This window comes from Carcharhinus amblyrhynchos, chromosome 23 (genome assembly GCF_965287045.1).
Source record: "Carcharhinus amblyrhynchos chromosome 23, sCarAmb.v2.hapA, whole genome shotgun sequence".
Classification (NCBI taxonomy): Eukaryota; Metazoa; Chordata; class Chondrichthyes; order Carcharhiniformes; family Carcharhinidae; genus Carcharhinus; species Carcharhinus amblyrhynchos.
This window is the reverse complement of record NC_137346.1, coordinates 34,294,842-34,309,686: the sequence shown is the minus strand read 5'-3', so window position 1 is coordinate 34,309,686 and position 14,845 is coordinate 34,294,842. Positions and strand designations below refer to the sequence as shown.

Genomic DNA, 14,845 nt, shown 5'->3' with positions numbered 1-14,845 from the left:
AGGCTGATTTGCACTGCCTGTTAGACCAGATATCTGAGACTTGCATGGATTCCACACCTTCCATGGGACACCAGGATGAAGAGCAACTTTCAGTATAGGTGTGTATTTTCTTGAGTTCTCTGCCTCTGGGTAAATACACTTTACACACTGGTAACTGTATCCAAACTAACTGAATTAAATTTTATCTTCCCAGTTCTTAAGACTTGAAAGTCCCTGCAATAGGTCAAATTCTACAATTAGAGTTATGCTCCATTTTCTTCTGCATTACTCTAGCTTGTGGGAAACACATCTTATTTAGCATCAGGAACTTTTGGAATAAAAATGACATTTCACTAATTCTTAGGTCAGAAGAGAAATCATCATACACCAATACAGTGATGCAAAATATCTATTCTAACTTCAAAATTTATGAAATATCATCTCACTAAATGCTACAGTTAAAATTATACTCCATTTTCTTCCACATTACTTTAGCTTGTGTAAAACACATGTGCTTTTACTGCCTTCAGACTGCTTTTACAAATGGAACACAACTTAGGAATTGTAGAACTGGGTCAGACTTCACCAAATTTTGCTGTCAATCTTCTTGAAATGCAATCAGACCTCAAATTGTGAATAATTGTAAGGTTGACTGCCTTTAGTGAGCATTTAACCCAAGAGGGTTAACATTTTGGCACTAAGCCAGTGGGAAGGATGCGGTCACAATTTTAAACTCCTGCACACCCATTTCTTGAGTGCAGGCAATGAGAATCAGCACTGGTGTATGAGAGGGAGATGCATCATCGATAACTCCTTTAGAACTACAAAATCCAGATTTCACCACAATAAAACAACTTGTATGAAAACTAAAAGGAATAGAAGTTCTAACTTTTGTGTATGAGAGAGAGGAAAGTTCTTGAACCTGTTAGATTAATCCTGCTGATATGGAACTACCCACATCATGCTATGCTATGATAGAAAATGGACAAGCCCTCCGTATACACAGGATTTGCTCAGAGGAGGAGGATTGTGACAGACACCTCCAGACCCTGAAAGATGCCCTCATAAGAACAGGATATGGTGCTCGACTCATAGATCGACAGTTCCGATGTGCCACAGTGAAAAACTGCACCGATCTCCTCAGAAGGCAAACACGGGACACAGCGGACAGAGTACCCTTCGTCATCCAGTACTTCCCCGGAGCGGAGAAGCTACGACATCTTCTCCGGAGTATTCAACATATCATTGATGAAGACGAACATCTCGCCAGGGCTATCCCCACACCCCCACTTCTTGCCTTCAGACAACCACAAAACCTCAAACAGACCATTGTTCGCAGCAAACTACCCAGCCTTCAGGAGAACAGTGACCACAATACCACACAACCCTGCTACAGCAACCTCTGCAAGACATGCCGGATCATCGACATGGATACCATCATCACACGTGAGAATACCATCCACCAGGTACATGGTAAACACTCTTGCAACTCGGCCAACATTGTCTACCTGATACGTTGCAAGAAAGGATGTCCCGAAGCATGGTACATTGGGGAGACTATGCAGACGCTACGACAACGGATGAATGAACATCGCTCGACAATCACCAGGCAAGACTGTTCCCTTCCTGTTAGCGAACACTTCAGTGGTCACGGGCATTCAGCCTCTGACCTTCGGGTAAGCATTCTCCAAGACGGCCTTCACAACACACGACAGCGCAGAGTCGCTGAACAGAGACTGATAGCCAGGTCCCGCACACATGAGGACGGTCTCAACAGGGATCTTGGGTTCATGTCGCACTATCTGTAACCCCCGTGACTTGCCTGGGTTTGCAAAACCTCACTTACTGTACTGTCTGGAGACAATACACATCTCTGTAACCTGTGATCAGTGCTCCTTCCACTCACATTGTCAGCCACTTCAGGTCTTGAACAGCAGGTTAGGTGTAAGGATTCGCATTCTAATCAGTAATCTCTAAACTGTCTGTGCTTTATATGCTCTGTCTGAGGCCAGAACTCTCCATTCACCTGGCGAAGGGACTAACCTGAAAGCTTGAGTCTATTATCAAATAAATCAGTTGGACTAAAACCTGGTGTTGTCAGACTTTTTACTATGATAGAAAATACCAGATTTCTATAATATGGTCTGACAATGGCCACTGTCAAGGAAAGGGGTTGCTTAGATGCACAAACTTAAAATCAGAGGCAAATTTGGGTCCAAAAACTTTTCACTATTCACAACTTGATGGGACTGCTTCGGTCCAACTTCATTCCTATCTGTCCAGTTATAGCTGGAGAATCATGTGCTATGGTTTCTCTTTCCACACTGTTTGCTTTAGAATTGTGGAACGATCCATCACTAGTCCCGTCCAAAATTGCAATGGAACTGCCATCATCCCATTGCATTTTTATCCTGTACTTGAACAGACAAAGGCATCTTTTCACTGCTGAAACAAGCAGCTAACCAAAGTATTGTGCCAAGTGATTACTTCAGTCATAATTTAACACCAGAGTAACTGTGCAGTGCAAGCACCACACACCATAACAATGCAGATCATGGCCAGTATCTCTTAAAAGAAACAGTTTAGGTCACTGGAGAAAAATATTGTCCCAGTTCAAGTCATTACACTCAGCCTAACTCAAAAAGTCCCATTCTGATCCCGCAAAAGGATAACCAGAATGGTTTGAAGAATGTAGATTTTCTCAATTTCAACATTAGTTACAATTCATTGCCATTTACAATCGAAGTTGGCAGCCTGAGGAATTCTGTCACAGCGAGGTAGGAAGTAAAAAGCAAATACACATTATATATAAATCACCACACTGAAAGTGAAAAAAGATTGTGACTGGCATGTGAGATTAAAGGAGAAATAAACATTTAAGAACAAAAATTTTTCAAAGCTAATCTTTGGATTAAAAATATGCAAAGTGGAAATTTTCTTCCAAGGGAGTGGGCTTCAAACTTGTAAAATGTGTCTCAGTGCCAGAGAAGTTCAGTGATACGGCAATAATGTCGTAATTAAACATTATTGAACAGGAGTAAGTGCATTTTAACATTTTTACAGCAAGAATACTTGGTAAATAGTTGAGATTCAAACAAATCAGTGATCTGCACGTCAATTCCATCTGAGAAGGGTGCAAAGTACACCCTGTCGAGGAGTACAGTGTCACTGACAACAAATTCTAGATTTCTGAGTTCAACTTAACTTCTGCAGACCAGCAAAAGTTTCTATCATTTTTACACAGTAATGACTGTGAATGTTGTTTTGGCAGGCATTATAAACCCAAATTCCAAGCCAATAGTTTTTTCCTGCAAAGTTAAAAGATAAGTAAAAATGCCATGGTTGAACTACGTATCTATATATTTAAAATTTATTACTAGTGTGAGCAGTGTCTACATAATTATTTGTTTAATTGCACTTTTATTAAAATTTATTTTTATTTGCACATTTTTCTACACTGGTGAGAATTTTGTTCAAAAACATAAAGCACCTGACTGGGCCTGATTTAAGGTATTCAGTGGAAACAATGCAGAGCATTGAATTAAGGATCAAGCTGCAAATTAGTCACTTATCTATCCCTTATCCCACTAGTCTGGCCCTCCTTTTAAGTCAAAACCATTGGTTCAGCTTGACAGGTGGGGTTCCTGATTTCCTGCCCCAAATCAGCCCATCCTAAATTAGTGAGCCATTGACACTGGAAATGCATAGACAGTTTGCTAATCAAATTTCAATAAACCACAGAAATGGTTTGGGCCTCCAGCTGACAACATGGAGGCCTCTATCACATTAAAAATTACCTGGGCAACATCTGCAACATCATTTTTACAATCTTAGGCTGGGTGCAAGTCACAGATCTACTGAATTATGTTGAATGTTCATATGGCTAGATCAAAACCTGAACTTCCTTCCTTAACACCACTGTGGGCGTTCCTGCATCACAAAGACTATAGTATTTCACGAGGGTGGCTCACCACCATCTTCTCAAGAAGAATTAGAGATAGACAACAAATCATAGGCTGGTTTGGCCAGCCATGCTCACACTCTTTGAACAAACTTTAAAACATAATTTGGAATATCGGAAATGCTACTGAGGCACTATTCATGCCATAATCTCATTCTGATTTGCTGTAAAATTAGGCAAATTTACAGAAAAGTGCACAAGGCTCAAATGTAACATTTCTACTTTGAGAGACATAAAATACATCTTCTGATCAACGTTAAAACCGCATTGCCTGAGGTTGATCACAACGAAAAATGCCCACTTGCCTGGATACGTTTATGAAGGCCAGACTTCTGGCCCACGCTGGACAGAAAAAAATCCAATCCAGCAATATGACCAGAAAGGCTAAATACGAAAACTACAGGTATGTTGGAATAATTGTTCTGATGAAAGGTTGGTATTCCATTTTGTTAAAATATTTTAGCCCTTTTCAAATTTAGGTGCTTGGTATTTGTTCTATTTTAGCTTTGGGGCAATTGTAGTTAGATTTCTGGTAAGATCTAATACCGATATTTATATTTGAGGATCAAAATGTAAGTTGTGACAAAGGGTAGACTACCTTTTTAATGTGATTAAACACTCAAAGAATATAGTAATGAAATAAATAAACTGTCAAAACTGAAAATCTGAAACTAGAAAATGTTTGAAATGCTAAGCAGGCCAGAAATCTATACAAAGAGCAATGAAGAGAATTTGCGTGGTGCCCACGTCCCCCTTTTTATGGAACTAGCTGCTCTAAGGTAAGTTTTAATATTCAGTGTGAATATTAATGAATGGATGATGCATGAATTAATGAATGGGCGGATGGTAAAGTGGGCAGGGTGGCAGATGTGTCAAGGCTAGATCAAGTGCGGGGGTGGGGGGGCGGGAGGGAGAGCCAAACGCTGAGAGTAGTCGGGGTTCCGGGAGAGCAAGAGAAGTTCGTTGTGAGTATTGGAAGAGTCATTTGCGTACTTACCCAGCAATTAGACTAAGATTTTTCTACCTAACATCTCACAGGTATCTATCCAGCTCAGTACGTCGTAACTATCAACTTTCCAATTTTGGAGCGGTCTTGGGAGCAGGGAAATCGCGCATTGGAATTTCAAACTTCCCGAGCAATCTCTATGGACTCAACGCATCGGGACTTCCGAGGGGCCCCAGCATCTTGAAATTGGGCCGTAAAATTTGCTGAACCATTTTAGCTCAAATGCAATCTTACTTGAGCGTCCTAATTTGGATAGCATCGTCAAAATTTCTCCAAACGAACCACTGAGCGGTGCTATTTCTCGCTTTCTGTAACTTGAAGATCCGTTTGGTTGACGCTTCTTTGTTTAGCCCACTAAGTCTCTTCTGTCTGTTCTATTCCTAACTCCGTAGCTTGACCTGCTCTATACTTCGCATTGCTTGTGATTAAATCCTGCTTGCACTGCATCTCCAGGACGAGTTTACCCGGCTCATTTTAAGGTTAATGAGGTATGACGTTGGGACAATTCGGCCGAGATGAGATGTTGCGGTTTCTTTAGTACCACGAGAACAGCGATTGATGCTTGCAAGCATTGGGCGACAAATTACATTTCAAATAAAAAGTCTGCTATGACTGTGGATGTTTCTCAGTATTGCTTGGGATAAAGGACAACCACCAGTTCGTTTTTTTTCTCGAGACGCCTCATTTACTGTTAACGTTCCGTTTTCAATGCGAGTTTGCTGCAGTTTTACATAAAATTGGTGTTTTAATTACAATGTAGACATATGGTCACTAAATAGAGGATTAGAAAGATTGTAAAGACAATTGTGCCTTTACCGTTTGATGGATAGGAAGTAGTAAAATGACTCGTATTTATCCGACGCATTTTAGGTACGGCTTTGCACCATAATCTGAATCAAACAGATGACTCCGATGAAGGATCCCAACTGAAGTATGAACTTATCTTATTCTGCCTGGCGTGCTGCGTTCCAACAGTTTACGTTTCAAAAATTTTTGAAATAACAGTAGGAATTTGGCATTTGTCCCTATTCCGATCCAATCCAGCAATATGATCAGAAAGGCTAAATACGAAAACTACAGGCATGTTGGAATAATTGTTCTGATGAAAGGTTGGTATTCCATTTTGTTAAAATATTTTAGCCCTTTTCAAATTTAGGTGCTTGGTATTTGTTCTATTTTAGCTTTGGGGCAATTGTAGTTAGATTTCTGGTAAGATCTAATACCGATATTTATATTTGAGGATCAAAATGTAAGTTGTGACAAAGGATAGACTACCTTTTTAATGCGATTAAACACTCAAAGAATATAGTAATGAAATAAATAAACTGTCAAAACTGAAAATCTGAAACTAGAAAATGTTTGAAATGCTAAGCAGGCCAGTCCAGAAAGAAACAAAAATGAAAGTTCTGACTTTGGCTCTCCAGTCCAAAAGTAAACATATTTTGGAGAAGCGGAGGGGTAGAATTTCGGTTAAAGCATAATTAGTCGGATCAATTAGAATAATTTGTTTTAAAATATTGTCTAACCGGGCCTGGGGATTACTGCGGTGACATTAGCAAAGCAACACTCGAGTGTGTCCGAATTTAATCTGTTCTCTTTTAAACACATGTAAACTCATTTATTTAAATGGATTAGATCCCTTCCAAAAAGGGCGCAAAGGAATGTGGCAATAGCAACTCGAGTGTTTCTTGCCTGGTATCATTGATAGTCATTTCTGTGTTTCTAACACTTCCTAACATGACTTCAAAATAAATGGACTAATAATCCCTTTCTAGAGGCATACATGGAGTTTACACTTTTTCCACAATAAACTTTCATATTGGGAATAAATGGCTTATCAAAAAATTATCTAACAAGTTTGGGAAAGTTCCAGCAGGTGGATAAGTCATTGGTTGGCTGGTGTCAAGTGTGCGATACGTTTCTGAGGCTGTTTCCAGCTCTTGCATAGGAGCGAACTAAATTGAAGCTCCTATTGGCAGTACAATAGAGTAGAGACTGCAATACAGTAGAGACTGCAAAGAAACACTAAGTGCCAGAATGCTTTGGGTTGTGCACAGCAGTACTTCGGCGAGGAGTAGGCAGGGTTTCATCATGCGTTGCATTTCAAAGCCCGGAGATTTTCTTGTTTTGCCAACTTACAAATTATAAAATGAAAATGCTACCCTTCTCTGTCTGGATACAATCGCACACTGATCTTACAGAAAACCCACTACAAATACGAACAATTAGCTCCAAACCGCAACTCAGCGTTCACAAGTATTATAGAAACATATGGCGAGGGCGGGGGGGGGGGGGGGAGGTGGGAGCGGAGTGACAGAAAACAGCTTTCAAAATTCATTCATTTAGAGTGAGGTTCTTTTTTTGTTTTTAAAATGATCTCGTTTACTTTAGAATACTGAATAATAAAATCAATTTCTTAGTTAAATGGATTTTCATTTCAAGACTCTGGGGTCATAAATCTCATTGCTAACAGTCCATGATGGCGAACAGCTCTGGCAGGAAGACGCGCGCAAGCACCCATATAGCCCAGGGGCTGGGGGGGGGGGGGGGAGCGCCAGACATACATACCCAAACTACACAAAATATGTAACAAAAAAAAACACCAAACGCATTCTGACCCGAGAAAGGGAAGGGCAGAAACGGGAAAAAATGCACGGAAAAGGAGTCTCGGTCAAAGATAAATAAGGAATCAGAAGGTCACACACTTTCTAATTCAACGCCTGTGCGTTGCACCCACAGGAAATGTTTGCAATATTGATTTCTATCGCTAAATCCATATGAACTAAAACGATTGACCTGTAGTGAAAAGATGTGTTTAATCAGAGAGTTTGAGCTGGGTTTCTCAGAGCAGCGAATAATAAAGACAACATTTTAACAAATGAGTGTCATGTTCAAAACTCACCCAATATCGCCTGAAGTTATTATAGCAAGATCGCCTGTGCAACATTCAAAGTAAGCACTATTATTCCTTAATATTTAAGTAGAAGATAGATTAAAATAAAATACAACTTGCCGCCAGCGTCATTTTATGTAACCTGTAAGAGATAATGCATTTGCTATGAACACTCACCCCCTTGCAGAGACGTTTTGATGAAGATTAAGAGCAGGTATCCCTGTAAGAGCGACATAGCCATCTTGTTGGCTACTCCACAAAATACTAACTCACTCCAAGTCCAGCCGCTTTTATTCACTTGACCCTAATTGCCACTTGTAAGAGACGGATGTGGACAATACGTAATTAGGGACCCGACTCCGTCCTAGTAGCCAGTTGACTTTTCTCTGCTGTTCTCTTTTTTTTCTGGCCAGCCCTGCCAACATTACAAAACTCTTGCCAGAATCTCGGCAATTGCGTCTGTTTTCTCTGCCAGGTCGTTTGCGTGCGCTCTGAAACTTTATTAGAGAGAAAAAAAATGACAGCAAGTCAGCCAGATAAGGCTGTTCAAATAGTGCAAGCAGTATGGGTCACAACATGCGGAAAGATAAGCTAGTTTACAATTTGAGCCATAATTCAATTGTCTGCATTGTTTCTACTGAATACCTGACAAGCAGGCCCAAGCCAGGTATTTTTTTAAGATATCTGTCATCACGGTAACAAGGTGCGTTTGGAAATAAACTTTTAATACCAGTTTATCTGGATAGATAGTTATATAAGTACTGCTTACACGATAGCCAATTATAACGAAAAATATGTATTTAGCACAAATACAGATAGGTGGTAGTTTTTATATTGCAGGTGTACACTGGGATACACACAGATGGATATATGTGGTATGAAGAAAAGAACTACCAATTCCGGAAATCTACACAATGAAGGCATATACATCATACACATAACATGTTTCACTAGCTTCAGAAAAATAATAATTTAAGTTATAGTCTATGGATTGAAATCATTAGATAGTTATACACATAGGGATATATATGTAGAGCTATATCATGTATATGCAAACATCGCGATCCATACATACAGATTTGAATACGCAACTAGATATAGTGATACGTATGTTCGCCATGATATATGCCATCAATTAAATTGGCCGCAGAGATAGACATATAACTATGATACACACAGATAATTGAATTGATAGATTTGATAAACGTCGACAGAAGTGCAGGTACACCAAACCAAGAGCAAAGTTAATGTAAATAATTTAAAACAAAAAAGGGAAAAAAATAATATTTTTCAGGTGAAGTACGCCTGGCAGCAGTACAAGCCGATAGTTTCTGCATGATGTCAGTCAAATAGCTCGAAGAACGCGTGGTTTGCAGACTTTTGATTAGTTTTGCTGCTAATGTCAGATATGTCCTTTTCAATTTGACAAGATTTTAGTCACTTTGTTGGCTGATTCTGTACCATTCGTCTAGCTCGCTGCCAAGTGTGACATTTTATTATTTATTTTAAATAAAATAATTTATTTTCTTTTCTAATGCTTCTGGTAATATTACTGAACTTATGTCCCTTCTCAATAACTGTTGAGATAATTTTTCACCATTGACACTCAACGATCTTCAGAAAAAATGGAATACTTCCAGGAGACTTCTCTTGACCTATTCTGCTATAGTGAATACTATTCTGATTTTGAAGTTTCTTATAACTTTATCCTTTGTACCTGATGTCATTCTCTAATGAAATCATATTTCGCATTTTTTATTATATTAATATTCTTGGTTGGATAAGTACTCTAGTTATAGCCCGACTAATGTTTTATATAGGTTCTTTTTTTTTGCTTTTATATCTAATATCCCTGTACATACAATCCAGAAATCCAGTTTCCCTTTCAACATTTCTTCCACCTACAGTCACTCTTTTAAAGAGCTGCTTATCTTCTGCTGCATTCGATGATTATTTTATTCAAAGTTACATTTCCATGATTTTCTCTGAATCAATTATTTCACATTTATCTACATTGCTAGGGGCTATATGTGATCCTCGCTAGTGAGGATCTCCACAGGTGAGGCTGTTACGGCAAGTGAGCCCAGACAATTGTGAACTAGGCTCTCTAATCTCATTAAGATGAGATGATGAATATTATAATCAGTCTCACACCCTTTCTGATCATGAGGCTGATTACGCCAGCATACCAGGACCAGTATGATTGCCAGAGGTAAGAAACTGGGCATGAACCCAGTTTTTTGCCTCCTTCGCAATATCACTGGCAAAGTGTGATGAGTATGAAGATCGTCCCCACTGTATCTGAATCCAGACAGCATTCATAATAAGACAGATGAATTTACGGCACGAATACAAATAAATATGTATGACCTGATAGCCATTTCAGAGATGTGGTTGCAAGGTAACCAAGGCTGGAACCTAAATATTCAGGGGTGTTTGATATTTTGGAAGAACAGCAAGCCAGGTGTTTCTGTATCTCTGATAATGGAGGTTGACTTTAGAACAGCAGTGAGAAGATCTTAGTTCAGAAGATCAAGATCTGGAATCTGTTATTTAATGTTATGAAATAACAAAATTAAGAAGTCAGTTGTAGGAGTAATTTATAGTCCCTCTAACAGTAACTACATTACAGGAGAGAGCATAAGAATCAAATAGTAGGGGTTTGTAAGAAATATACTGCAATAATCATAGGTGACTTTAATCTTTGTATAGATTGGATGAAACTGATTGGCAAAGGTAGCCTGTAAGATTAATTCATAGAGTCTATTCAGAACAATTTCTTACAGCATTTCACATTCTAGTGTCAACCAGGGAGCAGGTTATTTTAGATCTGGTAATATGCAATGCAACAGGATTAAATAATGCTTTAATAGCATAGGACCCTCTAAGCAGAGTGACCATAACATGATAGAATTTCACATTCAGTTTGAGGATGAAAAATGTGGTTCTAAGACTAGTGTCTTAAACTTAACTAAATGCAAATACAGGAGTGTTAAAACAGAGTTGGTTGTTTGCTGGAGCAGACGAGTGAAGGAGCAGAGAGAGAGCTAAGATTTTACCTGTTAAAAACCTGTTTAAAATAAGTTTAAAGCACTTTGTTCTTTGTAGAACTGTTTAAAGCATTTATTTTATTGTATTTACTGCTTTAAGAATTCTGAGGGAGTGTTTAGCAGGAGTTGTGGACCAGCCTGCTTTAATTTAATTAATTATCAGGTGGCCACACGGTGAAGCCTTCCATTGTTTGCTGGAGCAGACGAGTGAAGGAGCAGAGAGACAGCTAAGATTTTACCTGTTAAAAACCTGTTTAAAATAAGTTTAAAGCACTTTGTTCTTTGTAGAACTGTTTAAAGCATTTATTCTATTGTATTTACTGCTTTAAGAATTCTGAGGGAGTGTTTAGCAGGAGTTGTGGACCAGCCTGCTTTAATTTAATTAATTATCAGGTGGCCACACGGTGAAGCCTTCCATTGTTTGCTGGAGCAAACGAGTGAAGGAGCAGAGAGAGAGCTAAGATTTTACCTGTTAAAAACCTGTTTAAAATAAGTTTAAAGCACTTTGTTCTTTGTACAACTGTTTAAAGCATTTATTTTATTGTATTTACTGCTTTAAGAATTCTGAGGGAGTGTTTAGAAGGAGTTGTGGACCAGCCTGCTTTAAATCAGCGCCAGGTTTAAAAGGAGGCCTGGTGTAGACAGCGGGCAGCGTCTGAGCGGGCAGCGGAGTGAGAGGGAAGCAGAGTGAGTTAATAGGGCTTAATATCAAAAAGGGTTTGAAGGATAAAAGGCCAGGTGAGTTTGTTTGAAAAAACAAGGAAAAAAATTTTTCTCAAACCCACTACAGTGAATAATGGAGGGGCATGTGATGTGTGGTTTCTGTATGATGTGGGAACTGGTGGACTCCAGGGTCCTCCCCAGTGACCATGTCTGCAGTAAGTGCAGGTTGCTGGAAGAGCTCCAGCTCAAGGTGGATGAGCTGGCCTCTGAGCTACAGACACTGAGGCTCATCAAGGGGAGAGAGGGTGCCATTGTCAATGGGGTGCAAGTGACATCCACCCCCCCTAGACTGGCGAACTCTAAGGGTCAGGGACAAGAGGGGGCTGCTGGGAAGAGGAAGGGGGGTGAGGAGCGGAGGCCTCAGCCTCTTAATCTGCAAAACAGGTTTGAGGTTCTTGCTGCCAGTTTGGAAGAGGACGAGGCAGGTGAGGTTGGTGAGCAAATAGCACACGGTACAGTGATGCAGCAGGACGTAGGAAAAAAGAAGGGAAAAAGGAACGCAGTAGTAATTGGGGACAGTGGGGTGAAGGGTATTGACACTGTCCTTTGTCACAATGACAAAGTGCACAGAAGGGTGTGTTGTCTGCCTGGTGCTCGGGTCCGGGATGTCGCAGCTGGGCTGCAGAGGAACCTGGAGTGGGAGGGTGAGAATCCAGTCGTAGTGGTACATGTGGGTGCCAACGACGTAGGCAAAGTGTGGACTGAGGATTTGGGGAGGGAGTATGAGAAGCTGGGAATGGAATTAAAAAGTAGAACCGACAAGGTGGTCATCTCTGGGCTACTGCCTGAACAGTGTGCAGACGGGCGTAGGGTTGACAGGATTAAGGAAGTGAATGGGTGGCTCAGAGATTGGTGTGGGAGGAATGGGTTTGAATTTATGGGGCATTGGCACCAGTATTGGGGTAGGTGGGACCTGTTCAGGCGGGATGGGGTTGGTCTGAACCGTGCTGGGACCAGAGTGCTGGCGAATCGAGTAAAGAGGACTGTAGACAGGGCTTTAAACTAATTAGTGGGGGGGAGGGTGCGAGGGTAGGTGACCTTACGAGGTCTAAAGTTAAGGAGAGGGTACAGGTAAGGGAAGAGGCCGAGGATGTCCCAATAATAGAGGGAGTAGGGGGCGTGAGTACGGTTGGTGGAGTTACGGCAAATAGGGTCCAGGTGAAGGCTGGGATGAAAGCGCTGTATCTGAATGCACGAAGCATTCGGAATAAAGTGGATGAGCTGGTGGCGCAGATCAACACAAATGGATATGATCTGGTGGCCATTACAGAGACGTGGCTGCAAGGTGACAGGGACTGGGAGCTGAATGTCCAAGGGTATCAAGTATTTAGGAAGGATAGGCAGGAGGAAAGAGGGGGGGGCGTAGCTCTGCTGATTAAGGATAGCATCAGGGTGGTAGCAAGGGATGATATTGGAGCCAAGGAGCAGAAAGTGGAATCGTTGTGGGTGGAGATTAGGAACAGCAAAGGGAGGAAGACGCTGGTGGGTGTTGTCTATAGGCCCCCGAATAATGATCTGGAGGTGGGGCGGGCTGTTAACGCGCAAATAAGTGCGGCGTGCAGGAATGGGACGGCCGTAGTTATGGGGGATTTCAATCTGCGTATTGATTGGTCGACCCATGTTGGACACGGTGGGCTCGAGGAGGAGTTCTTGGAATGCTGCCGGGATAATTTCCTTGAGCAGTGTGTGTTGGAGCCGACGAGGGAGCGAGCTATCTTGGATCTGGTGCTATGTAATGAGGCGGGTAGAATTAGGGACCTTGTGGTGAAGGATCCTCTTGGAGAGAGTGATCATTGTATGGTGGAGTTTCTGGTGCAGATGGAGGAGGAGAAAGTGGGTTCCCGGACACGCGTCCTTTGTTTGAATAGAGGGGAGTACGGTAGGATGAGAGAAGAATTGGCGAATGTGGACTGGGGGACTGCGTTGGAGGGAGGGTCTGCTGAGGAGCAGTGGAGGATCTTTAAGGAGACCTTTCTTGGTGCTCAGCAGAAATTTATTCCGATGGTCAAAAAGGACTGTAGGAGGAGAGGTAATAAGCCGTGGATAACGAAGGAGGTGAAGGAAAGTGTTAAATTAAAAGCGGAGGAATTTAGAGTAGCTAAGAGTAGTGGGCGAGAAGAGGATTGGGAGAGGTTTAAGTGTCAACAAAGATTGACAAAGAAGTTGATAAAGGAGGGTAGGAGAAACTATGAAGCTGGGCTAGCGCTTAATATAAAAAAGGATAGCAAGAGTTTTTATAAATATATAAAAAGGAAGAGGCTGGCTAGGGTGAACGTTGGTCCTTTAGAAGATGAGAAAGGGGACCTAGTGGTAGGGGATGGGGATATGGCTAAGGTATTGAATAACTTTTTTGTTTCTGTCTTCACGGAGGAGGACGTGAATAATTTGCCGGGTGTTAGCGATGGAAAGGTGGTAGGACTGGAGGGTCTCAATGACATTACTGTTACTAGAGAGGCGGTGCTCGACAGACTGGAGGGGCTGATTGTGGACAAGTCCCCAGGACCGGATGGAATGCATCCGAGGGTTCTGAAAGAAATGGCGGAGGTTATAGTGGATGCATTGGTGGTTATTTTCCAGACGTCGCTGGATTCTGGGGAAGTGCCAGAAGATTGGAAAACGGCTAATGTTACGCCGTTGTTTAAGAAGGGTGCCAGGCAAAAGGCAGGGAATTATAGGCCAGTTAGTTTAACATCTGTGGTAGGTAAAATGCTAGAATCCGTCATCAAGGAGGAAATTGCGAGGCATCTTGAAGGCAATTGCTTGATAGAGCAGACGCAGCACGGTTTCATTAAAGGGAAGTCGTGTCTGACAAATTTACTGGAGTTCTATGAGGATGTGTCTAGGGCGGTGGATAGAGGAGAGCCGGTGGATGTGGTCTTTCTGGATTTTCAGAAGGCGTTTGACAAAGTACCTCATAAGAGGTTATTGCAGAAGGTCAGGGGACTTGGAGTTGGGGGTAGGGTGTTAGCGGGGATAGAGGATTGGTTGTCAAATAGGAGGCAGAGAGTGGGGGTCAACGGGTGCTATTCGGATTGGCGGATGGTGACTAGTGGAGTGCCCCAGGGGTCGGTGCTGGGGCCTCAGCTTTTTACCATTTATATAGATGATCTGGAGGAGGGAACCGAGTGTAGGGTGTCGAAATTTGCGGATGACACCAAGATTGGGGGAACGGCAAATTGTGCGGAGGGTGTGGAGAGTCTGCAGAAGGATCTAGATAGGCTGGGCGAATGGGC

General features: G+C 41.6%; 1 protein-coding gene across 22 annotated transcripts in view; it reads right to left on the bottom strand.

The window, feature by feature from the left end:
- The window catches only part of elna (elastin a), a 324,471-nt gene extending 316,252 nt beyond the window's left edge, over window positions 1-8,219 (bottom strand). For all 22 annotated transcript variants that reach the window (XM_080210607.1, XM_080210612.1, XM_080210601.1 and 19 more), the window contains exon 1: window positions 8,017-8,219. In XM_080210607.1, the coding sequence (XP_080066733.1) occupies window positions 8,017-8,080 (64 nt within the window). In that variant the 5' untranslated portion in view covers window positions 8,081-8,219. The remainder of the gene's footprint in view (window positions 1-8,016) is intronic.
- Between the last annotated feature and the right edge of the window lie 6,626 nt (window positions 8,220-14,845).